General features: G+C 43.6%; 2 protein-coding genes across 2 annotated transcripts; both read left to right on the top strand.

The window, feature by feature from the left end:
- The first annotated feature begins 583 nt into the window (after window positions 1-583).
- On the top strand, window positions 584-1,720 carry FNDC10 (fibronectin type III domain containing 10). Its single transcript, XM_079326450.1, has one exon. It carries the CDS (start codon window positions 763-765, stop codon window positions 1,417-1,419), a length of 657 nt encoding a protein of 218 aa, XP_079182576.1. The 5' UTR covers window positions 584-762; the 3' UTR covers window positions 1,420-1,720.
- Window positions 1,721-7,489: 5,769 nt separating this feature from the next.
- SSU72 (SSU72 homolog, RNA polymerase II CTD phosphatase) lies at window positions 7,490-26,442 on the top strand. Its single transcript, XM_079326008.1, has 5 exons — window positions 7,490-7,650; window positions 12,928-13,071; window positions 22,410-22,549; window positions 24,926-25,044; window positions 25,824-26,442. The coding sequence occupies exons 1-5, from the start codon at window positions 7,571-7,573 to the stop codon at window positions 25,923-25,925; spliced, it is 585 nt and encodes a 194-aa protein (XP_079182134.1). The 5' UTR covers window positions 7,490-7,570; the 3' UTR covers window positions 25,926-26,442.
- Window positions 26,443-26,446: the final 4 nt, after the last annotated feature.

The following is a 26,446-nucleotide window of genomic DNA, read 5'->3' on the forward strand; positions in this document are numbered from 1 at the left end:
CATCTCCTTACGCCAACCCATTGCGGAGTCTGAGCATCCCTTTGTGCCGATCCTTTTTGGGGTTTCAACATCCCTTTATTCCGACCCTTGCGGGGTCTCACCCCCACAACATCGGCCCCCGCAGGGTCTCGGCATCCCTTTGCGGGGTCTCAGCACCTCCGCACCCGCCCCCGGCGGGCTCTCAGCATTCCTTTATGCCGATCTTTTGCGGGATCTCATAATCGCTTTCCGCCGCCCTTGGGGGGTCTCATCATCCCTTTTGTGCCGACCCTTTGCGGGGTCTCATCCCCTGTGCGGGCACTTGCGGAATCTCATCATCCCTTTGTGCCCACCCTTTGCGGGGTCTCAGCATCCCCTGTGCGGGCTCTTGCGGGGTCTCATCATCCCTTTGTGCCCACCCTTTGCGGGTGTCACATTCCCTGTTCGGGCTCTTGCGGGATCTCATCATCGCTTTCTGCCGCCCTTGGGGAGTCAGCATCCTTTTGTGCCGACCCTTTGCGGGGTCTCAGCATCCCCTGTGCGGGGTCTCACCGTCGCTTTCTGCCGCCCTTGGGGGCTCTCAGCCCCCGCCCCGCGGGCTCTCCTCGCCCGGCGCGGAGCCCCGAGCGCCGTGTCCGTGCGGGCAGCAGCGGGCGGGCGCTCCGCAGCCCGGCGAGAGTTAACGGCGGCACCGCCTCTCCGCCGCCGGCCCCGCCGCGGCTGCCGAGCCCGCGCTCGCCCCGCGCTCGCCCCGCGAGCCTCCATGCGGCGCCCACCGCCGGCATGCCCGGCACGCCCAGCCTGCTGCCTCCGCTGCTCGCCCTGCTGTGCCTCGGGGCCGCCGACCCCAGCGCCGACCCCGAGGAGCCGTGGTGCCCCTACAAGGTGGGCGGCGATGCTGCGGGGGCGCGGCTGTGCTTCCGCCCGCCGGCCCGCGGCTTCCAGTGCTCGGCGCGGGGCTGCCGCGCCCACCGCTCCGCGGGCGGCGCGCTGGTGGCCAACGTGCTGCGGAACGGCAGCGTGCTGCTGCAGTGGGGGCTGCGGCACTGGGGGGCTCCGGCGCCGCGCCCCTCCGCCGCCCTGCGCGGCTTCCTGCTCAACTGCTCCTGGGACGGCACCTACACGCGCTTCCCCTGCGACAGCGTGGAGCTGGGAGCCGCGTGTCGCGACTACCTGCTGGCCGAGGCGCACGGCGGCGTGCGCTACCGCCTGTGCCTGCGGCCGCGCTTCGCCCCGCCGCGCCCCGCGCCGCCCGCGCAGTGCGTGGAGTTCCGCGTGGAGCCCGCGGCCATGCGCGACATCGTGGTGGCCATGACGGCCGTGGGGGGATCCATCTGCGTGATGCTCGTCTTCATCTGCCTGCTGGTGGCTTACATCACCGAGAACCTCATGAGCCCCCGCGGAGGACGCGCGGCCGCCGCCGCTGCGCGCCGCGCTTAGTGCGGGAGGTGATGCTGATGCTGCGGGTCGTTCCCGAGCTTTCCGGCGAGGGAGGAGGTTTTCCAGATTGTTCTTGGGTTTTGCCGTGCCCGAATTTCCAGGTTGCGCGGAGTTCGGAGCTGCTCTTCCTCGTGTGCTGGAGCCGTTCGTGGTGACTGAACTCGTGGCGTCTCGGCGGATCAAAAGCGGTGGCAGAGCTCCACAAGTGCCAGAAATTGTCTGTTTTTAAGGGCAAGCGGCAGATCTTACCAAGACTCTCCAGGACACCTTTATTTTAGACCTAAAACCTCTTGGTCTTAGATCCATGCTTGGTTTGTTTTTTCCTATGGGGTGAAGTTGTGTAAAGTTCAGGAGAACGGACTGGTGGAACCACAAACCCCATAGCTGAGTGCGTGTTTGATCCAAAGCCCACTTAATCCTGTGGTTTAGGTGGGTTCTGTATCATGCTGGTCACAAATTTTGGGGCCTAGATTGGCCACTGTCCAAAAACAACGGGGGTTTTGTGGTTGAGTGTTTTCTGGTCAGCTCCAGCGACCATCAACATCCAACACCTGCTTTTCTCCCATCAGAACTGTCATAGTTTCACAAAGAATGAAGATAAAGGGATAAATCGTGGAAGAAAACTCCATTTCGTTGAGGAAGTAGGAAACAACCCTTAATTATAAGTCAGATATAAGTGAGCACCCCTCTTGCCCCCTGAAATCCCCTCCTTTAGCAATGCAGCTGCACTAAGGTAGAAGCTTCTTGACCACAGAACTCAGTGATGTTGTAGCCGAGTGTTTTGAGCGTAGGAACACTCCCTGTGAACTCCTCACTTGATGCTGTAGTAAAGTAAGGTTTTAGCCATACTCTAGTACTGATTCTATTGTGCCTTAGTGCTGAGAATTTGTCCCATTTCTATCAGTGTATCTCTTCCTGTAGTCCTCGTAGTTAAGTGTATCTCCCTCGTGTTCTTGTCTCTGGAAATTAGTGGTTGTTGGTTTGTCTGATTGTTTTCTTAAAAAAAAAAAAAAACAGACAACGACTTGGGCTGATCATTACTTGAAATTTAATATATACACAAAGTAGTTACCTTCAGAGAGGTATTTAGTGAGGTAGATTTTAGTGTGTGTTGTTTGTATGTAGTTGACTGCTGTAACACGAAAAATTAATTTATTATCACTTAGGAACTGTGCACCTAAAGCAAAAAAAAAAAAAAAAACAAGTAGGGGAAAGGCTCTGCTGAAAAGGGATTGTTGCTGTTAAAACACGTCAGGTTCATGTGTGATTTATTTATGTAAATGTTTAGCACTGGTGAACGACCTGTTTGCTTGTTTGTGAAGTTTAAACTTGGTGGTAGAGGGTAAATATAGGAAGTGTGTGGAATCCTTAATAATACACAGTATTTGTACTGAACATAATCCCTTCAAGAAGTTGGGAGTGGCTGAGGAGCTGAAGGCCTGCATTTCATCAGGCAGAAACTCCTTTTTCTTTGTTATCCCTGCTGTGTTTGCATCCTCACCTGCAGCTGACTCCATTTCAGTGTTCTGTGTTTGTTACCTTTGATTTAACTCATTGATGCCATAATTTTTTGGATTTTTATCCCTGAGGAAATCAACTGCTGGAAGAAAAGGCAATTTTTAAGAACATTAAGATAAATTTTGGTCTTTTAAAGGTTTCAAGGCAGCCTTTGCTGTAGCCATTGGAGTGCCACAGATTTCGCACATCTCTGTCACCTTTTGTCAACCAATGTCACTGTTCTGTTCCTCATCTTGTCATGAATTGCCAGATGTGAAAACCAACTGTATAGACAATGAGCCTTGTACCACCTTGGCAATGAACTTAATAAATTAAGAGGATAATGAAAAGAAATGGAAATTTCATAAATATTTAATGGTTCAAGATATCTTGCTTGACTCAAAGTGAGTCTGCCCAGACTGGTCATAATAATATTCCATTGCCTACTGCAAAATTATAACAGCATTAGTGAGAAAATAAGAGATTTATTCTCTGAATACTTGACTTTATGTACTAGAGGTTTGGACTGTAGATATGTGGATAATTCAGGTGGTAACATTGATGTAAGTCTGAGGAAATGGAAATTTAATTTCCAGTTTTGAATGTGACTTTCTTCAGTAAGACACCTCTGCAGGTAATAATGGAGAGAATGACCTGCTAAAACAGCACCTAGGAGATACTAAAGAGATGTTTTTGTAGTCATTTCACATTTTTATTCATCAGTCTCTGGGGATTGTATTGCAGCAGCATCCTGGGCAGAGGGTTAAAGAAGAATATAAATCCTGATAGAAGAAAATCTGCAATTTTCTAAAGGTGTTTTTTTTTTTTTCCTTTTCCATGCATTATAAATGGGATGTGGGAAATAATATCTCAGTTTCTCATTTTCAGCTTTACTTAAACACATCTGGGTGTGTGGAAAAGAAAATCAGAGTTTCCCTGTCTGATTTGGTGTGACATTAAGCAAAATACCTGTTGACAACTGGATTTTTTCCTTCTATCACTATAGAAATTTCCTCCACCATGAATGTAGACGTTTCTTGTGGTGATAATAAAAGGGAAAATTACATGTACACAGGCTTGGTACTAATTCAGCTGCCACAGAGCATAGTGAAACTTCACAGTTAAAGCTTTGGTACTAATTCAGCTGCCACAGAGCATAGTGAAACTTCACAGTTAAAGCTTTCTCCAGGCTTTGCAGCAATTCCCAAAATGTTCAGAGTAGTTTGTGGAGTGATAATCCATCCTGGCCTGTCCAGGCAGCAATAAAGAAGTGGCAGAATGCTGATTTATATCTGCCAAGAAGCTGCTTTGGGAAAAAAACTACACATTCTTCATGTTACCATACAAGTACCTGCTATTAAAAAATCCATGTGGTGCCTTCTTAGGTGTTTTATTATCCTGCATTTATCCAGTCAGTTGCAGTACAAATACCAGGCCACATCCAGGAGTTAAAATGGAATATGATATGCTCATTAACAAGCTGCTTTTTTCCTTGCCCTGTGCTAAATGTGAGGAAAACAACTGCTTAAATGTGAGCAGCTCAAAGCCCAGCTTGACCCCAGCTTTGAGGCTTTTGGAGGAAACAGTCTGTGCCTCAGGCAAAGAATCTCTCCTAATTGCATTCTGATATATATATATTTTTTTTTTTTTTTGTGGGCTGTAAATGGGAAAGCTGCCTGGCTTTATTTGGAGGTGCAGGCAAAAGCTGGGATTTTGCTTCCATGGAGACCTGGATTTTTCAGTTTTATGAGGCTGCAGACTGTGTTTCACCAGCACATTCCAAAAGAATGGTGGGTTTGGGAGGAGGAAAAGAGGCAGGAAACAGTGTCACCTTCCTGGGATGATTGGATGGGATTTTTGGCTGTTTTAACAACAGTGAAACCACCCTGAGATTGGTGTTGTTTCAGCACAGGTGTGGTTGCTGCATCTCTGATAATTCCCTGACCAGAACCACCAAATGATCAGATCTTATTATTTGCAGAATAAGAATTAAGAAGATGATGGGCAGGGATAGGAATGGCTGTGAGGAGACCCAAGGAAAGAAGTTTTTGCAGGTAGGGGTAAGGAAGTGCTGAGGGGACAGGTTCAGGTGGAAAATGCTGGGTGACAAAAGGGCTGCATGAGGAAAGGGGAAATATTTCTTGGTTAAAGTTCAAAAAGCTTTATTTTTTATGGAAAATACAAGAGAGAGGTTTTACTCAAGGGAGGAAAGGAGAATGGTGCTGAATGTCAGGAAAAGGCTCTGCTGGAAGTGCTGTGGTGATAATGAGGGAAAAAAATCCTCAGAAAGCAAAAAGGGAAAAAAATATCAACGAGAATATTTTTATGAAGCATTGAGGAGAGTCTTGCCTCACTACTGGAGTTCAGCTGGGCTGGGCACTGGATTTGTTCCTGGTTTATCTACTGTATTTCTCTTGCTCCATTACACCCTCCTGCCATTGAAACAGTGCAAGGAGACCAAAGTGGAAATGCTTTATGAGATGAAAAAGGGAAAAAACCACAAAACCTCAGAGAAAAATGGGATTGAGCTGGGAGCAAGGAGCACCATGACAATTCTCTGTATGCGAGAAAACAATTCTGAAACCAGCTAATTTCACCAGTCAGTGGTGAATAAATAACTCCTCGTTCTGGCCATTCTAAATTTGTGCAGTGTGCAGTAAAAGCCTGAGTTTTTCCTCCTGAAATGCAGAATTCCATGATTAATCCCAGCACCAACCATCTGCTCGCTGCTGATGGCCCTGGGCACAGCCTGGATTATCCAGGGTGTTGAGCCCATTTCTTCTCTTCTCTCTTCTCTCTTCTCCTCTCTTTTCTCTTCTCTCTCATGGCTCAATCCTGCATCCATACTCTTCCCCTCGGGATCTTCCAGCCCCGCCGTGGCATTCGGCTGCCATCTAGTGCCAAGCAGAGGGGGAATTGTCCTAAAAGCCTGATTTTCTGACAAGTGCTGCTTTTTAATCCCACGAACCCAGAGAGGCAGGATTCAGGATCGGCGCTGTTTTGTGTTGGGAGGGGTTGAGGCCTCATGGCCTCAAAGATAAAAATGTGATGAAATCTTCCTAATGTTCAACCTGAACCTCTCCTGGTGTAATTGGGGTCGTTTCCTTTCATCCTGTCTCTGTTCTCTGGGAGAAATCCCGATCTCACCTGGCTGTCCCCTCCTGTCAGGGCCAGAATATTTCCTGAGCTTCCTTTTCTCCAGCCTGAGCCTCCTTTTCTCCAAGAAAAAGAGGCTTTTTTCCAGATTTCTCAGCTCCTCCTGAGGCTCAAAAAACTTCCTCAGCTCTGTTCCCTTCCCAGGTTGAGGTGAAGCTTTAGAACCATGGAAGATCCTTGGCTGGAAGAGACCCACAGGGATCCAACCCTCACTAATCCCATCCTGTGCATCTTTGGGAGTGTTTTCCAAACTTTCCTGGAGTTCTTGGGGCTGTGCCCAGCACTCTCTGAGGGATGAACTTTCCCAAAATCCAAGTTAAACCTCCTCTGGCCCAGCTCCAGCCGTTCCCTGTTCCCCACATCACTGTCCCTCCTTTTCCCCTCACCAAGCTGTGCCTCCCCTCAGCCCCCTCATGCTCCTCACAAAGCTTCTCCTCTGAGTGCCAACACCTTCATACCTTTTTAAAAAATATTATTTTTAATATATTTTTAAAAATATTATTTACTTGGCTTGAGGCAGCACAACCCTCTCCCTCCATGCTGAGCCTGATGTTTGCCAGATCCACCAGCGACTCTCACTTTGATAAAAGATTCGTGTTAATCATAAAAGTATTGGGGTCTGTGTAAACCAGAATACTTCGGTCTGAAATGAAGCATGACACTAAAGAAAGGAAAAGATATGATTAAACAATTTTATTTTAAATCTTATGTTTTCTAAATAAGTTGTATCTACTGACAGCTTGTAAAACAAGGCTTTCACACAACCCAATAAATTCTGAAGAATCAGATTTCCTGCCTTTGTGTGATCAATCACAAACTCTCTGCTAAAGATCAGAATTCCCACTTTTTCTGTTTTTATCTACCAAGACCAGATGGTTCCATGACCAATTGTTCCCAGAGCTGTCCCACGGAATTTGGAAGTTTCTTTGCCCACCACTTCTTACCTTGCAGAATTACTACAACAAAACAATAGCAATTATTGATTATTACAAGGAAAACCAGATTATAAAAAGGGAGCTGCAAACCAAGTGTGGGGTGGGCGGTGACCCCTCACGTTTCCCCAGCGCTGCTTGCTCTGTCTATATAAAATAATCTAAATCTTGCTGAATATCGAGACTTTGTTTCTCATTTATAACACAAGTAAGCAGTGGCGTTCTGTGGAACGTGAAGTCTCTAGACAATTTGTTAAGTCGCATAGATAACCATCTGCTCCTGGTAGGTAAGGAAATGGCAGAAGCGTGGTCTCAGGGATAGGCTGCACTTGATCACAAAACGGCCGTCAATCTGATTTTTGCAGGATCCGCTGTTTTGCACGCTGTCAGCAGCCACAATTTATTCAGAAATCACGATATCGCCGTCGCTCCGGCGCCGCTGCCGGCCCTCCCCTCACGGCCGCCCCGCCCCGGCCCGGCCCGCCCGCCGCGCTGCCGCCGCCATTTTGTGGAGCCGGCCGGGCAGGGAAGGGAAGGGAAGGGCCGGGCAGGAGCGAGTCCCGGCCATGCCGTCCGCGCCGCTCCGCGTGGCCGTGGTGTGCTCCAGCAACCAGAACCGCAGCATGGAGGCGCACAACATCCTCAGGTAACCCCCGCTGCCCCGCTTCGCCCCCCGCCACGGCGCGGCGGTGGGGCCTGCGGCCGGCCCGCCGGGCCCGTGCTGGCGGGGCAGCCCCCCGCCTTCATCCCGCTGCTGCCCGCTTTTCGTTCCGCTTCCACCCCGGTTCTGCGCCCTTTTTATCCTCCTTTTACCCCCTTTTCAGACCGTTTTCGCCTCGCCTTCTCATCGCCCCGCTCCAGGCCGCGGTTGGAGTCCCGGCCCTCCCTGACGGAGCTGTGGGCTGGGCTAGAGCAGGGCCTGTGTCTCGGCGAAACTGAAATATTCCCCTTTTTTTTTCTTTTTTTTTTCTTTTTTTTTCCCTCTTTTTGAATGTATATAAAAGGGGCCCACAGGCAATCCGCGAAGGGAAGACTCTTAAAAGCAAGCAGTAATGGTAGACGGTGAAAGAGGGGAAACTTAGGTTAGATATTCTGAATAATTTTTTTTTTAGTGTGGTAAAAAGGGTGGTGAAACGCTGGCACAGGGACATTGTGGCTCTCCCACCCCTGGAAGTGTCCAAAAGGATTGAACGAGGCTTGGAGCAACCTGGGATGATGAAATGTGTCCCTGGCCCTGGGTTGGATTTTAAATTTAATATTCTGTGAAGACTGAGCCCCTCTGTGCCCTCACAGGAGAACCTGAACATTCGGTTCAGAGCCTAAATGTCTTGGAGATTATAAGTGTTAATCTGTTTAGCAATGAAGAGGTGAGATGGGAAAGATCCGATCTGCCTAAAATCGTGTCCCTAAACCTTCCCCTTTGCACTGCAAAACACGATAAGGACGGTCAGGATTATTTTATTAAAGTTCTGCAAAGAAACGCTCACACCAGAAATGCACGTTGATGGCATAGTAAGCAAAACAACTGTGCATACAGTGTGTGCTACATGTAAATAAAGATAAAAGCTTTGAAAGGAGTAAATAATGGAATTATTTGGTCCGGCAGCCATCTTATTGTGACAGCATTTGGTGCACTTCATGCTCACTTTTGGCATCGGATGGTACCTGTGGATGTTCTGTGAAAACGTGACATTGTTTTTCCTCTAATAATGCTGGAACTGAGCTTTAATTGAAAGCTGAGTATTAAGGACAAAGTTAAATTTGCTTCTAATGTCTGTGGCCTTTTCCTTGCCTTGTGTTTTTGCAGAAATAAAACACTTCCGGTGTGACTGATCTTTGCCAAATGTGGTTTTTTCTGTTTTTTTTTTTTTTAGTCTGTTCTCCTCTGGCGTTTGATTTAGAGGCAACAAACTTGTGTTTAGAAAACGTTTCATTTTATTAACATCATTTGTAGTTAGAGCAGCAGTAGCAGCCCATTTGCCAATAAACTTGAGGAAAATGTCTGTGTTGGCTCCAAGCCAGACTGCCTCACCAGTTCAGGGCAGTGGAAATAACACATGATTCAAAGAGGAAGAAGTTGAGGAATAATGAAACTTTTTAAGGTATTTTGTTAGTGGATGACAAGACTTTCAAAGGCACAAAAACAAAGCCTGGCCTGCAGCACTCAGCGTGTGCTTGTGTATTTTGTAATTAACCACGTTTTAAACACTTAGTTCTAATTTTCCAGCAGCAGTCGGGCTGAGGGTGTGTCTGAAGTTTGGTGATAGAATAAGAGCCATCAGCACTTTGTAGAGCCAAGGAAGCAAAGGGGAGCAGGAAGAAGAGTGCAGAAAGAAAACAATGCCTCCTTTCGAGCTGTCAGGCTGGCTGGGTGTAGCTGGCTCAGGTCTCACCCTGCAGATTTTGTTTGGCTCTGCTGGGTGGGGTGAGAGAAGCAGAGCAGGCCTGGCTCCTGTGTAAACCCTGCAACAATAACAACAACAAATCCACCACTCAGCTGCTGGGAGAAAAATGAACTCTGCCCCAGCTAAAACCAGCATGATCTGTAGGTGATTTTATATTTTATTTTATGTTTTCCTATAGAGCAGACTCGGGCTCAGTTCTCCCTCAGAGGAGGAAGGCAGAACAGTAAATCTCTCACAGCCAAACTTTTTTTTATGCAGCAACTTTTACATTTCTGTTTGCCTGGTAGAACCATGATGGCTTTGGAAGGAAGTTACAGAATTCAATAAAAAAATTCTAAAATGCTGATACACACTTCAGTCACATATTCCTTGTTTTAGAAACTAATTTTTAGGAAATTAGGAGTATGAACACAAGATCTTAATGGCAGCAGGGAAGTTTAAATATTGCAACCCCTGTAGCAAAATCTTAGTTTTCATATTGATGTTAAGGCTTGCAACTCAACATTGAGGTGTGAGTGAATTTAAATTGCACCTGTGCTGTTTCCATAAATTGTTACTCACAGCTTCTCTCTTGGCATCAAAATGCAGTGAGGTATTGACATTGCCTCATTTAAGAAATCCTAAATTAATCACCCCCCCAAGAAGGAGATATTCTCACCTTTTTATATTAAAGCACACTTCCATTTGATATCTTAGTTAATAATAATCTAATTACAAGTTGTATTCTAAATGAGTTAACAATGGTTTGTCCTGCTGTTCAGCAGTGTGGGCTTGTTTTGGGGGGTGTTTTTTTAATATTGATTGGGAAGTAGCCTACAGGGGTTGCTGGTTATTTTTCCTGCTACTCCTTGTAGAAAAGGATTTGGTAAAATTAGAGATTTGTGCCCTGAACACCTTCACCACTCTCAGTGCAGTGGCACTGCAGGATTTATTGCATTTGCTTTAATATTTAGTAATATTTCCTCCATCTTTATAAAGAGAGGCTATGCTGTTATGAAACTACAATAAGCTAAAAAGCAATTTAATAAGAACATGTGAGATACCCAAATAACAGTGAAATAAAAGAAAGGCATGAACACAAAAAATTCACATCTCAAGCTGCACAATTATTATTATTATTATAATTATTATTATTTCTCCTGCCAATGCCTGGAGCTGAGTGGTCCCAGTGTGGTGTCAGTGCAGTCCAGGTTGGTTTTTGGTTTCAGATTTGTTGTCAGTGAGCTCTGGGCTGAGAGGGTGAGCAAGTGCTGAAAATGAGATGTGGCAGTGACTCACTTTGTCCTTAATACAGGGGGAGTTGATCTAGATCAGCCTTAATAGTATTTATAGAAACAACTTCCTGAAATACAATCATTACCAATCTGTTAAAGTTTAACCTGCACCTTTTCAGAAACCAGTGCTGAGCTTGTCTGTTACTCTGTCTTCCTCTTTACTTTTTGTGATAAAGCTCTTTTTTTTTTTTTCCCTGCTTTCTGAGTAGTTTTACCAGGCCAAAACCAAACACTAAATTCCCATTGTCTTGTAGGAATTGTTCATTTTTACAAATGTGCCTCATTTCCACAGACTCCTCATGATTCACTACTCTGGTTGTGTCCAGCTATTTAATAAAAGCTGATAATATTTAATAATAGCTCCTGACTAATGGCTCTGTGCAGGCATTTCCCCCTCTCCTGTGCCCCAGTTGTTGCAAGAAATGTGTTGAAATGTTTTTAGAATAATTCATTGTACCTGGGGCATAAATAGTGTGAAAATTGGCAGTACCACTCACCAAGATACAAAGATGAAATTCCATATGAGGAACTCATATTCCAGCTGTTCAAGAAGTAATTCTGAATGGGTCATGGGCCTTGGAGGCACAAATTTTTGATGTCTTGAATGTCAAAAAATTCCAGATTGGCTTTAAATGAGATCATGCAAACTTCAGGGACATCTAGAGCAATTAGAGGTGGAGATTTTAGTGTGAGTGATCCAAGCAGATCTGTTTCAAAGAATAATATTAAAGAAAAATAAAAGTTAGGAGGAAACCATAGAAGGCAAGATTAAATTGAAACATGAATTTTTTAGCACTGCAATTTCTTCTGTACATATTATGTCTTTCTTCACATCCAGTAGAAGCAGCAGAATCAAAACTTGGATCTGCAAGTATTGCAGGGAAAATAAATGAACAGTGACTCATAACTGCACCAGTTACATGTGATGGAGGGCTGGGAGGGGCAAAGAAATGCACTTTTCTTCCACTTGTATCCATTTTCAATCATCAATCCTGCAGAAAGAAGCAAAAAATCCTCACTTATTTTGTGTGTTTACAGGAGCAGGCACCTATAAATAGTTGTTGGAGGAAAAAAGTGTGGGGAAGCAAAAAAAAAAAAAAAAAGAAGGGGCTGTGAAGGAAATAAGTGTTGGTGGTTTCAGAGGTTTGAGCTGGGGGCAGGAGGTGATCACAGGCTCTGCCCAGAAGTGTTTGGGGTCACTGAGGACACCCTTGGAAGGCAAACAGGCAGTTGTGAGTTGGTATCCTGAATTTCCTTGGGTTGCACTGGATCCCAGCTCTGCTCACTGTAAATCTGGGGGTGCAGGCACTGGGTTCTTCACTTGCTTTTTGTTTAACATTGTTCACTCCATTCAGAGTAAACTCTGCTAAAACCATTCAAGCTGAAAGTGTGAGTCCTTAAAAAAAATAGATTAAATCCTGGGCTTGCAGTTTCAATTTATGTTGTCATTACAGACCCAAATGTTTCAGCTTTCTGGGAGGTAACAACAGTATTTTACTACACAACTTGGTCCATTAGATCACCAAAAAAAATCTCCTTTTTGTCCCATTATTCAATAGATTGCCATATTTTTTAATATTACTCAAGGAGGTGTTGAGGTTTGAGTATTTCATTTAATCAGCAAGAACATTTGGCATTGCTTCTAAAGGCAAGCAGGCTCCTGCCTCTATTTTTTTTTTTTTTTAATTAGAACTATTAAGCAAGCAGTTGTTCATAAGAATGGAATGAAGTAATCTCTGGTTTAGCCAAGAGTTTTAGAGAACAGCCAGCACTTGTGTAAAGGTAATTGCACTGTATGGTTTTCAGTGGCAGGCACACAAATGTTTGTCCTGGGCTAATTAAATTACACCAGAGGCAACAAAGAGAGAAAAATAATGTAGTGAGGCCAGCAGGAACTGGAATATTGATCAGTGTGTACAGTTACTTATTTGTATCAGGAGAAAACCATCCCTGCCTGTGTTACTGTCAATACAGAACGTGTTTGTTTCAAATCCACAATGTCAGAAAGCACAAAGGGAAAGCAGAAAAGAAATTTCCAAGTGTGCCATAATTGTAAGGAAATTCCTGTCAAAGAGAGATGCTTCCCTTGAAGTGGTGTAACTGCAAGGAAAATGCACTTTGGGTACTGTTGGCAGTTTGGTTGCTGAGAGATGTTTTTAAAATCCACTCTGATGTTCTTGAGCACTTGAATTTCTAAATCCCTCCAGTGTAACTGTGTTCTCTCCCCTCCCTTGTGTCTTTCAGCAAACGAGGATTCAGCGTGCGATCCTTTGGCACGGGGACTCACGTGAAACTGCCAGGACCTGCCCCGGACAAGCCAAATGTTTATGACTTCAAAACAACATATGATCAGATGTACAATGATCTGCTTAGGAAAGACAAAGAACTGTATCCCTGGGGCATGGCCTCTTTAAAAAATCCACTGTGGTTCATCCTTGAAAGGTGTAATTCATTATTTGGCATTAAGAATCTATAGAGTTGCTTGGCTGGAGAACTTTTAACTGATTTAAGTTTATAGGAGGTTTTTTTTTTTTTTTTTTTCTAACAATGGGCCTCTAATGCTCCCTTGTAAATTGTTACCCAGTTGCAATGCACACATCCCAAATGCTCTTTTGTAGTGTGTTACCATGTGTAGCTCTTGAATGAACACATCAATACCCTCAGATTGTCTCCCCTGCACTGTGGATCCTTCTCAGTGCAAAGACTGTCCTGAGTGTGGATTTGGGAAGAGCGACCACCTCGACTTTAATGTTGTATTTAGCTCAGACAAACTGCCAGGTAAGGCTTACAGAATACTTTCTCTGGGAGAGAGGATGCCTTTCATTAAAGAGCTCACCCTTCTCACTGAGGATTTTGTGATATGTGATTTGCTCTGTGCACCAAGGGAAAAAATAACTCTGTAGTTTATTCTAAAGGATGGACAGAGGAGGGTCCAATAACATTGAATCCTGGAGAGCAAAGGTGATCAGGGTTAGGCACACTACTAAAAATGTCCCAACTGCAGTGTTTTAAAATATCTATATTTAAAGTTGATTTTTTTTTTTTAAATAAGAAAACCCACAAACAAAACTGGGGGAACTTTCAACAAGGATCCTTTTTTTAAAGAAGTTGAAATGTAGGCTATAATCTTAATAGATCACATGTGAGTGTGGTTTATTTGATTTTTTTTTTTATCCCTCTGCCCAAAGAGAAAAGGAAAATCTTGCAAACCCATCTTAATGAGGTATGCCATATCCATATCCTGATTAAAAGAACTGCTTAAAAGAAAATTCCTTGAACTGAGAATTAATTTTAACAAGCACCAACGACTTGAGATTTCCTTTTTGAATTCTTCACTGCTGCTTTGATGAGTATGGCAGTACTTAAGAAAAAAAAAATCCTAAAAAAAGAACAGAAAACCAACCTGTTCCCCCCTCTCAGCATGTTTTGGAGTCACCATTGTGGTTCTGCTCCATGCTTTGCTGTGTTCCCAAATATATTTGTAGTGTTACAGTTAAACCTTTTACCAAGATAAAGGAGGTTTAAACAACTGCAAGGGAAATAGGGCAACAGCAAATGCCTCTGTGACTTTGCTTTTTTGATTCTCAGATAATTTAAGTTTTTCAGACTGAAGACTGGCAGCACAGAAAGCAACTCCATTTCCAGAAGTGGGTTTTGAGGGTAAAGCCTTGAACCAAAACCAGAGCTGCTCTCATCAGCAAGTTGTGGAATAGTTTTTTTTTTTGTGACCCAGGGCCCCAGGGGCTCTCAGTTCTGTTGGGTGAGCATAACTTGAGAGAGGGGCTGGGAATTTCCTGTGGGGTGGGAGAGGCTGCTCTCCTCCTGGGCTTGGAGTGTGCTTGGGGTGGGGGTACAAAAGGAGGGCTGGTTCCATATGATTGAGCTGCTTTTCTGTTTCCCAGCCTTGCTTTCATCATCTCTAGTCTGAAATTGTGAGTCTTGCTGCCAACACCCTGCTTGTTCCCAGATCCCAGTGAGGAAACACCTGAGGTTGGAGTGCTCTCCTTGTGGACACCAAATCCCCAGTGCCATTGTGGCTGTGAGGGAACCAAATAAACCACCCCAAAGGTGGCAGTGGCCTCAAATAAAAAGCAGCTGCTGCACTGCTGGACCTCACTCAGAGCAAGGTTAAAATTGTATTAGAGAGAAGAGATGCACTGAACCTCTACTGTTCACTTGTGAAGAGGGGGAGCAACTATTAAAAACCCACTCTGCAGAGATTAAAAGCACCTTCATTGCAGTTAATTAGTGAAATATAGAGCACAGCCTCTCATACCTTGAAGGCATATGTTGAATTTTAGCAGCACAAGAGCAGGGGATTAATGGAGCCAGGAATACAGATTTGTTTGAGTAGGTGGTTACAGTAGATCTAAAATGGAAGGACTTCAAAGCCTTTTAAGATGTGGCAGTTAAAACTTAGAGTTAAAATTAGTATCAGCATCTCCCATTGAATTTTTAGAATGTAGCATTTAAATTCCCTGAGCCCCAATCAAGGACTGCCCCAGAACCATTTAACAGTGTTCTGAATGTTACTTTTTAAAACATTCCTCTGTTATTTCTTGGACAACAGTAGAGAATTCTGTTCCTGATCTGCAGCCATGGTCTGTAGTTCCCGTGCACCACCTTGTATTTGCATGTGTAACCCACCTTTCCAACATTAGGATTATTTGTCCTTATCATTATTTGCCCCTTACAACTCTCTGAAGGGGTTTGAGGACTTAATTCTAATTCTGTGGTGGTGACCTTAAAGCTGAAACAAAAATAGAGCAAAACTGCTGGTGAGCCTTGCCTTGAAGTGAAGGCAAAAACTAGTCAAGGGTGAAACTTGCTAAACAATTTAAATTTAAACCCAATTTACATCTTCATCAGCAGTTGATGTGCCCAGGGATAGGAGCTGTTCAAATGGAAATTTGGCCAGAATTCTGCAAGAGTTGCTCCTGGGTTCTGTATCAGTGTGAGTAACTCCATGGCTGATTGTTTCTTTCCTTTCCTAAACACTGATGTGTCTGTGACCCTCACATTAAAGATGATTTTCACAGATAGGGGGTATTTTTAATTAGGATTTCTTAAGCAGCCTGCACTTACCCTGCAAGTTTGGCTTCCTGCTCTGTTCCTGACATTTTTTACCTCCTCTTTTAATTTCACCTCCCTAACTTTAGATAGGATTCCAGTTTTAGCTCCTTAGTTCCATGAGGTTATAAAATCGAGGGGAGGGGGGTGAAAAACATGTCTTGAAGAAATTCCTAAAGCTGCTTCAGTTAGAAGGAAAATTCCAAAAAGGAAGAAGAACTTTGTGCATCTCCCTTGAAGACATTGATTCTTTTCTCTCCAAAAAAAACCAAAAAACAAATATAGTGATAATCTTGGTGATGGGATCTAACTTTTACTCTGTGAACTCCATATTGAAGTTGGATGCCCATGTGATATTTTATATGTAGCTCAGTCTTGAGGAGTAATTGACCTAAATTCTACTTCAGGTAAGCTCTTCATGCATGTATTTATCTTATATTTTCATCTGGTTTTTCTTCATGGATTTTGAACTGCTAAGCACTTGTCAGCTTCTCTCCTGAGCTGTCATTCCAGTGTTCAGCAGCAGAGCTGTGTCTCTGGAAGCCACTTTGGAATGTTTCATTTAGATATGTTTTTTGGTTGGTTTGGGTGTTTTCTTCTCCTTTTTCTTTTTTGTTGTTTTTTTTTAAGCCTAACCTTGCCAAGACCTAAAAATAGTTGAAATCATGACCTGGGTGTCAGTGGTAGAACTTCCCTAAGCAATGCAGTACAAGTCTCATTTTCTTTCTTCCCATGTCTTACAAAGCTCTTCAGTGCTCCTAGAAATAGAGAGAAGGGATGAGGATGGAAAGAAGTGTTTAAACTGGATTTAAACAGGCTTCTGAGAGGCACATTTCTGCAAATCAACACACTTCCAGCCACAAGCTGCATTCCAATCCCTTTTTCTCTATGAAGGATTTTAAGAACAAAATGTTCCACAAAATCTCAGGCCTTTCAAAGACAGCAAATCTTCAGTTCTTCTTCTGATCACACTGCCTTTAATCTTGGCTTCATTCACACTAACAGGGAAATACATCAAGTTATTAAAAATATATGAGCTGGATATATATTATTTAAATATTATTTCTCCTGTGTTTGAGCTTTGGGACGTGGTAGGAACTACAGACTCCAATCTAATGGCAAAATTATTTTCAGCAATATAAAACAGCTTCTGTCTCTTTGTGGGAGTCTGAAAGGTTATTTCCTTACCCAAGGTGAGTCCCAAACATGTTCTGAGGAATTCTGAAGGATCCAGTCTGGGGCTGATGACTCTTGTAAAATCCATTCAGAGCTGGAGTGGTTTCATTCTTTGGCAGTTTCATCCCAGTTGGAAGGAGGGAAGTGACAGTCTTGTTGCCTTGAAGTTACCTCCCATTAACACAAAACTTATGTGCCAACCTTAGGGATGCTTATACTGGTTTTTTTTTTTATTCCAAACCAATTCCCATTTTCATGGTAGCAGCTGTAATTCCTTAAACTGGCATTGATTGCAAGGCAGGAATGTTTCCTGCAGACCTCATCCAGGGTGCTGCCAGGTGCCCTGCTGGCTCTGTGATTGTATTCTCAGGTTTCCCAAATGTGCTCTATGAAATGCTTTAATCCATTTAGGGTTTGCAATGCTTGTGGTTTGTTCTGTCTTAGGTACCTTCAGCTGTGACTGGGAATTCTGAGCTTTGCAGCACTAAGGGTGGCAGCAGCAGGAGCCACTTTGGAAATGGCTGTTGCTGTTCCCTGTTTCCCTGGGTAAGGGGATGATTCATCCTTTCCCATCCCTTTCTCCTCAAAGCACTTTCCCCCTTCCCATTCCTTCATTTGCTGCTCATCTCTGGAATCTGGAATCTGGCACTGCTTCCCAAACCTGAGGGGAGCATCTCCAGGTCCTGTGAGACCCTCCTGAGTCCTCTCTGCTCACCTGGAATGATGCAGAGGTGACATCTCTGTGTCACTCACTGCCAGGTGATCCAAACACTCTGGATTCCAGCAATCCAAACCAAACTCCTCTTGAAGTTCACACTTGATGAAGTGCACACTCAGCTGTTTGATGGCATGGTCAGATGTGCCACATCCTCCACCCATCTTGTCTTTGGTACCTTTGTCATTCTGGTATGACTCCAGTACATCTGTGGCATCCCTTCTCCACCTCTTTGCCATTACTGCCTCTCTTTTCCCCTCTGGCTGCTTGGATCTGTTCATTTTCACCCCAAATACAGTTTCAGCTGCTCAGCACTGATAAATTCTTGTCTGGCACTTGAGCTCAGGGCTAAACTCAAGGTGTTTTCTGCATTTCTGGGTACAGACCTCTCAGCTTTGGGGCTCAGGCAGGCTTCAGGGAGTGAGCAGGGCTGGCATGTGGATATTTATATTTATATTTATATTTATATTATTTATATTTGGACCAGCTCCTAGGAGCAGTTGGATTTATCCTTGCAGCTCATGGCTTATATATGCTGGGTGCTTGTCCTTCACTAGGAGAAACAAGTTCAGGATTGCTGCAGGTTGTTCATGCAGGCACAAATATTGCAGAAATGTCATGGAGCCCAGCTTAGCATCTTCCTGCTCGTTTTGGATGGCATATTTTAGAATGCCAGACTGCTTTGGGTTGGAAGGGACCTTAAAGCTCATCCTGTGCCACCCCCTGCTGTGGGCAGGGACATCTTCCACTGTCCCAGGCTGCTCCAAGCCCCATCCAACACACTGGAACAATTTCAGGACAGCCACAGCTTCTCTGGGCACCCTGTGCCAGGGCCTCCCCACCTTCACAGGAAGGAATTTTTTTTCCAAATATCCCATCTTCCCTTTCTCTGTTTCCATTTGAATCCAGTAGAATGGTTCAGCATTAATATTTAGTGACCAACAAAAGACTTATGAACAAACTCTGGTTTGCTCTGGACTGCACAATTTCAATTCCAAAGGACAGGCATTGTATCAGGAATTTTTTTCCTAATATCCCATCTCACCCTGCTCCTTTTCCATGTAAATCCAATAGATTGCTTCAGTGTTAAGATATTATCAAGTTAAAGAACAGCAAGAGACTTGTGCACAATCTCTGGTTTGTTCTGAACTGCCCAGTTTCAATTCCAAAATTCCAGGCATTGTGTTCTCTGGATCTGGAGTGAAGGCAGTTCCTGCAGCCATAACCCCTGTGCTTGGAAAGTGGAATTTCTGCTGCTGTGCCCATTTCCAACCTTTCATTTCATCTAAAAAGAGCTGATGCTGAAGGTGGAACAAGATTGGGCAGCCTCACCCCCCCTCACACATTTTGATTTAAAGAAATGTTCTGTTCCTAGACAAAGTGCCAGGCAAGCTTTAGCAAGATATTCTGTTTATAATGCCAATACTAATAAATAAATAAATAGGGATGATATAGAAAAGACACCTGCAAATGCCATTCATGCTCAGGTGACAAACACTCTGCTGTGCTCCTGGTTTTCCCAAAGAAGAAATGCAGAGTTTAAGGATGGTGTCAGCTACACCAAAGGGAATAATCAGATTTTTTTGAAGATGCAGAAGCTTTTAGTGCTGGCCATTACTCTAAAAATTTAATTTTTTTTTCCTAAAAAGGATGTGTATATTTTAGCAAATATCATTTCCCCAGTTAGATTTCATAAATTGGTTTTTATATTTTCAGGAATGACCTGGGTTGGAAGGGACTTTAAATGTCATTCCTTCCCTCTCCATGGCAGGAACACCAGGTTGCTCAGAGCTCCATCCAGCCTGGCCTTGGACACTTCAAGGGATGGGAATTTTAAATCTATTTAATTAATTTCTATACCCCAACACTTCCAGCTCAAATCACTTGTGAGCTTCAGCTTCACATGGGAGTTAAAATGAACCTTAGTCAATACTTGGATCAGTAAGATAAATTTTCTTTTATTAAACAGGATAGAGACTTGACTCTCTTGGCCATCTCTAGATTGATGCTTGTGGCTAAAAGTGGTTTTTGGATCCTGTCAGTGACATAATAATGATAAAGTTTGGAGAGTAAGGGGTGTTTGGAGGGATGGTTTCCCAGATGTCTGGAGCAGGCACCCATCAATTGGATGGTAAAAGGCATTTCTGGTGTGCATGACAGGAAATTTGAAATTTCATCACTAGTATGGGATATCCTTAGCTAAGAGGAAAGAATGCACAGTCAGGAATAGAAATTCTGCCTGAGAATGAGAACAGTGCTGTGCCTGTTGGAAAAACCCAACTTTTGTGCTGCACCATCTCCTTTTTCTATCAAGCCTTTCCACTGCTGACTTGTCCAACCTAAATCCCATCACACTGTGGATCTGGTCAGCTCATTTATCCTAATAAATGTGAATCTGACTGTAAAAAAAAAAATTCACTGCTAAGAGTTTGCAGTAGCTGAAGGGAAATGTAGGCAAATTTTGTGCCCTGAGCATTGGTAGGGCTATGAAGATGTGACAGCACAAAAAAACAAGGGAAATTTTGAGAATTTGAATCCTGAAAAGAGAGCAGGGATGCACAGGGCAATGGAGTTGAAATCTGTTGGAAGGAAAGCAGAACTTGACTTAAATGATCCAACACCTGCCAGTGTGGTGGAAACCATTCATAAGTTGTAGCATCTGCACTCACCTGAGCTCCCAAAGAGCAAAAAGCTGCTTTATTATACCTTGGAATAATATTAATAATAACATGCAGAGCACACCCCCTTCCTCCCTCAAAGGATGTGCTGACTTTTTCCAGGTGAAAAACATTCCAGGCAAACCAAATAGGAAAGCACCATAAATCTTGTCTCAGTCTCCTTTTATAGGCAGATGGACTCTTGGAAAAAAAAAAAAAAACCAAAAAACAACCCCAAACTAGCTGGAAGTTGGCAGCAGAGAGCTGGGCTGTGAAGCAGAAATGTTGTGTGGGTTTGGGAATCTGCGTAATTCTGTCTCCAGGCTCACTCAGGAAAGCAAGGGGACACATGCCAGCAACATTTTATCCTAGAAAGGGAAAAAAGAGAACCCAAAAAAAGTGTGTGGGATGTTGTGGAGTTTTTTTTTTTCCCCCCCCCTCTTGAAGTAGATGATGTAGAAATGAGGAGTGCAGAGCCCAGGAAGGGCTCCCCTCCCAACTGAGCAGAGTGACACAGGCAGATGTTGGCAGATTTTGGAAATGGCAGATATTTTGGAAATGGTATTTTGAAAATGCAGTCATTTTCCTGCTCTGCAAATAATCACAGGTCTGAGATGGTTCCATCCAAGCGGGGATTTTTTTTTTCCAAATGTGACAAACCCCCAGCAGAGTTCACAGGTGTGCTGGTGTGCAAGAGCTTTGGGCTGTAAAGGACAATTCCTTAGTAATATAAGGAGAAACTTTTTGGGAAAAAAGAATAAAAAAGGCTTGGGAGTGATGTGGAGAAAAGAAATGCAGCAGAAGTCAGGCTAATTAACATAATTTAATTGTGATAAACAGCCTATCAATCAGTTTGTGGTGCAGAATTGAAATTACAAGTAGTTGAAGTGCAGTGATGCAGACACAGAAGAACTGAATCTATTTCAACTCTTGTAGGTAGAAAGCTGGGTTTAATTTTTAATATAAGTTAAACACTTGAAGGATTTAAAAGCTTTGGAGGCTGTTTGCTCAAACAAGAGCACCCTGAGCACACAGGTGCATATCTGGGCAGTAGAATTTGAGCTCCTGCTAAAAGGTAGGCAGGAAATTGTTGGTATTTTGTTACAAAAATAGTAGGAGTGTTTTCTGGAAAGAAGTGCATGTCTGTCACCTTTTTGGAAAGGAAATAAGTCCAGGTGACCCCTTACAGATTGCTACAAATGATGGAAATTGTTTTATTCTCAGAATTGTTATCTGGAGAAATTACAGGCTGTTATCCTTACTGTTCCATTGTAAAAATACAGACTTAGGTGGCTAAAAATACAACTGTGGTAAAGTCAGGAAGAGATGCATCCTTTCCAAAATTCCCAATTTACCTCTAAAACTTTGCCTTCAGAGGGAGTTTGGTTTTACTCAAGCCAGCAGATTGATGTGACAGTCAAGGCTGGAGTGCTCCCAGTGAAACTGCACGTCCCAAAAGGGTGGAAAACTGTGGGATCAGAGAATCCTGCCTGGAAAAGGGCTCCAGGATGGAAAATCAGAGCCTGTAGGTTACAGCAGCAGCATAAATATAGCTGCCAAGCAGCATCACAGATTCACACAGTGATGAAGCTCTGACAGGCAGAAATCAGTGTTTTCCTCATTCTTTCCCATTTATGAATCTCAGGATATTTTTATGGGATGTGCTTTTGTGGTTTCTTTGGCTTCTTTTGGAGTTGCAGTTGCATAAATCCACATTTCCAGGTGGGATTTTGTGCAGGTGGCATCTGAAACACCTCAGGGTGGCTTTGAAGAGCAAAGCCCCTGAAGTGAGGGGCAGGGGCTGAATGTGGGACAGACATCCTGCCCACAGAACAGCACAGCCTGGGCTTCCAAGGGTTTATGGATATAAAAATAGTTCCCCAAGAAAAGTTCTTTTAAAGCTGTGGTGCCAGTGACAGCTCTGTGAAAAGCAGCTGCAGGGTGGGGCTTGCACTCACCTTAGCAATCTCTTTAGTGGTCACTGATTTTTAGATTTGCAAACAGAATATTTTATTTTAAAGATGCATTAATAGTTGACCTTGTGCTGAGCATTTGCTCAAAACCATGACTTTCCTTCAAGTAAAGATTCTTAACTCAAGTGACTTCAGATACACACAGAATGGAATTTTACACATGTTGGACAGAAATAAGAGAATCAAGCCACGACCAGAAAGATTCCAGAACTGCAAAGACGTTTTTGATTTGATCCTAACGTGTGAAGAAAGAGTCTATGATCAAGTAGTAGAAGGTAAGGAGCTTGAACTGATAAACCAAATTAACTTTGAGTGGTTTTTCTTTTCCTTCCTAAGTCTGGAATCCTCTCTGGCTCCTCCAACTACTGGAACACAAGAGTTTGCAGTTGTTGATGCAGATTTATGCAGCAGTGAAGTGATGGCTGAGCACTTGTCCCCAAAAGGTGCTGGCAGCTACATAGAGTGTGTGTATGGAAATTTATAGAAACTCCATGTGTGGTTTGGAAATGCTCATGGATCTCAGAGCAAATTTGGATGAGCTGATGGAAAAACAAGTCTGAGCTGTGTTCCTGAAGCTCCTCTCCCTTCCCTGAAGCTTCCTGTGAGCTCCCAGCAGTTCATCCCTGTCCTGGTTTGAGGGACAGGTGTCTGCCAATAAAGTCAGGAACTTCTCTTTGAAATGGAGAATGTAAATCTCCTCCCTCCAAATTATTATTATAGTTTTGAAATTAAGGGACTCTCAGACAAAGATATGGGAATTAGGAATAACAGTTCTTTACTAGGAAAATTAAAATAGCAATGCAGTATTACAAAGAACAATCCCAAACCCTGCCAGAGTCAGAATCCAAGCTGGCACAGTCAGTCAGTCAGGGTGGTGGCACAGTCCCATTCCATGGTGCTGCATCCTCCTGCAGGGGCAGATGTGGCTCAGCTGGAGCAGTGCTCCTGGAGAAGGTGCAGTTTCCTCTGAAGCTCCAGGGATGATGTGGAAGGGTCTGGCTTTCCTCTGGAATCCAGTGGAAAGAAGATGCCTTGGTGTCCAAAATCTCAGTTTTTATCTGGGTAGGAAAGGCTTGGCTCCTGCCCTGGCTGGAGCATCTCCCAGTGGGATGATGGAATTTTATCAGCCATGCACTGGGACTCACTGGCCATGAACAGGAGATATCTCCTGGAGGGAGGATGGGCTGTGGGAAGATAAAGATGATTGCCCAGCTGGTTTAAAGATGGCCCATTAGCAGAGAATGTGTGCCAGGAGATAAAGATCCCTGCCACACCCAGTTTGTAACAATGGCCCATTAACAGGAGATATCTCCCACAGGGATAAGAATCTCTGCCACACCCAGTTTGTAACAATGGCCCATTAACAGGTGATACCTCCTGGATGAAGGGTGGGTCATGGTAAGGATAAAGATGATTGCCCAGCTGGTTTAAAGGTGGCCCATGAGCAGATAATGTGTGCCAGATCAGGGTCACTGCCCCACCTGGCTGCAGCAGATGGGGACAGAATTCACATTTCTGGCCACATCAAACCAGCACAATCCCCATAAACACCTTCTGGGCAGTGGAGAAGCTCCTGGAGCGTGGTGAGCTGTAAATGTGCTGCAGCTCTGCCCAGAATGAGTCAGGGAGGAGGCAGAAGGATCTCAGTGGGCATCCAGCTCCACATGAGCCCAGCACAGAACTCCCTCAGAGCCACAGGGGCCCAGCAGGAGCTCTGCTGATTCCTCAGCTCAGAACTTGGTGTCTCTGCAATTGCTGGGTGCACTTTGTGTGAGGTTTGAGGAGTTTCCTCCACACTCAAACACCAGCCAAGAGAATTGGTGTCACCCACAGAGCTTCAAGGTTGTCACTGGGCCTCTTCAGTGGCCATATCACAATAGCAGGACACTTCTGGGCTCTGAATGCTCAAGTGAAGGGTTTGAAATATTCTGAGAGGGCATCTTCAGCCTGGCTCAGGTGGCAAGCAGCTCTCACTCTGCTTTTTAGGTGGGAGGAAGAGAAGAGAAACCACTTGCACATTTTCTAACTTCACAATGCCCTTCACACTTGGCCCAAGTGACTCTGGATGTGAAAGATTATATTTTTTAAAAGATCTGTCAAAAAGAAAGTGCAGAGTGGAAGGTTAAAAAAATTATGTAGAAGGAATGATACATTAGGGAGGCACAACAGTAACACATGTGCACTTGTAGGAAAAATGTTTTATTTTTCTCACACATGTTAAAAATATAATTTTCTAATGTGACCATCAGTGCTTAGATTGCAGGATTTCATCTTTCAGTTTTTTAGAGTGTTGAGTGTGTTGGTGCTTTTTTTGAAAAATGAGAAGTTAAAACCCTCCAGGTGAAGAAGCTCAAAATCCTTCTTTATTTTTGAAATTCTTGATTTTCAAAGATTGTCAGAGAGGAGCAATAACTTCTTTAAACTGCCATGACTCTTTCACAAATCTGAATTAATATGTTTTCAAAGTCCACCTCTTGCTTTTCGAAATAGAAGGGATTATTAAGACAACATTAAAGAAATGATAAAAAATACTTCAGAAAATTCGATTATGACAACACCTACATATATTTTTTTTAAACCTTGTTACTACTTTGTACAAAATATGATCCCATCCCACCCCAAGTTTTGCTGTTGTGTTTTGCTTTGCACAGATTTAAATTCCAGAGAGCAGGAGACGTGTCAGCCAGTGCATGTGATCAATGTAGACATTCAGGACAACCACGAGGAGGCAACGCTGGGAGCTTTCCTCATCTGTGAGCTCTGCCAGTGTGTGAGTAAAGAGAAAAAAATCAGCAAAACTGGGGTGCCTTGGACCCAGCTGCCTGCTCAGGGGCTGGGCTTTGCTTGCTGCTCCATAAAGCTCCTGCATTTTGTAGTTATTCCAGTAAAATCCATGTCAAGATGCAAATTTCCACATTTTTCTTATTTTCGGGGTAAAGGGGTGAATTTGAGTTTGCAGAGTGAACTCCCTTCAAACCAGTTGTGATTAGGTGGGATTTAAATGTGATTTAAAAATCCAAATATCCTTAAAAACACCCTGTGTTTTATTGTACCACACTGAGCTAATGACTAGAATTAAATGAGCTGCACTCAGTGTGGTGAGAGCAGAGTCCTGTGTTTTTACACCCCAAGCTTGAGGAGTTCACCATCCCAGGCTGGTTCTGACTCCAGCCTGTGGGATTTATTCTCAAGTCCTTCCCAGATCCAAGAATCCTGAAGAGGGTTCAAGGAGTTGAAGTTTCAGCCATCTGTTCCCTGTGCCTGGAGCTATTCTGGAGCCTCTGGTTGTGATCTGGGGAGGAGGGATGGTGCCTACTCAACAAAGTCCTCCTGAAATGTCACTTGGGTGGGCTGGGATCTGCAGAGAAACAGAAATCAGAATATCTTTGCCTTTGGGAATACTGGGAATCTCAAAAAAGTGCAATAAAGCCCTGTTGGGTACAGCCTGCCCAGTCAGATTTCCCAGTAAACCAACAAACTGGGATTATTGCAGTTTTCTCAACATCAAATCCTCAGAGTTTGCTTGCTCAGACTTTTTTTCTCTTCCAGATACAGCACACAGAAGACATGGAAAATGAAATAGATGAGCTGTTACAGGAATTTGAAGAGAAAAGTGGAAGGACTTTTCTTCATACTGTCTGCTTTTATTAAAGCACATCTGTCTCCTAGGCCTTAATCCAGATGAGGGAAGCATGTGTTCAAAGTTCTGATTATACTGTATTTTCCTGGAAAATGAATATTGATCTTTTTTCTGTTTGTTTGTTTAAAAACTCCTTTTCAGTGTCTTTTTTTGGTTTTTTTTGTTTTGTTTTCAGGTATTCTGTCACAGGTAGGCAGAGATACTGGTTGGGCTTGTACATATGAAATGATTAAAAGTATACACAAAGGCCACCTATTTAAAAATTAAAATCAAGTTTTTCTTTAAATCCTACTTTAATTATTACAAGTAGGTTTTTAATTATAAAGAGAATGTTTCTTGAATATAAGTTTATAATGTATTTTTCCAGCTTATGGATTTATTTTATTTCAGTTGTGCTTTTTTTTTTTTTTTTTTTTTATTTTAATGTGACAGAATGGCTGAACTCTGTGAGGATATGAATGGAACAATGAAAAAACTGAGTATCTGTATATTATTAGCTATAAAGTTGGAAGCATCCAATAAAAATTAAAAA

This window comes from Erithacus rubecula (assembly GCF_903797595.1).
Source record: "Erithacus rubecula genome assembly, chromosome: 24".
Lineage (NCBI taxonomy): Eukaryota > Metazoa > Chordata > Aves > Passeriformes > Muscicapidae > Erithacus > Erithacus rubecula.

Excerpts from the sequence above, each read along its gene's own strand:
- FNDC10 (XM_079326450.1), top strand. The coding sequence starts at position 763 with ATGCCCGGCACGCCCAGCCTGCTGCCTCCGCTGCTCGCCCTGCTGTGC.
- SSU72 (XM_079326008.1), top strand. The coding sequence starts at position 7,571 with ATGCCGTCCGCGCCGCTCCGCGTGGCCGTGGTGTGCTCCAGCAACCAG. Across the intron at positions 22,550-24,925 it reads CTATGATCAAGTAGTAGAAG|ATTTAAATTCCAGAGAGCAG; the intron begins GTAAGGAGCTTG and ends TGCTTTGCACAG. Across the intron at positions 25,045-25,823 it reads TCTGTGAGCTCTGCCAGTGT|ATACAGCACACAGAAGACAT; the intron begins GTGAGTAAAGAG and ends TTTCTCTTCCAG.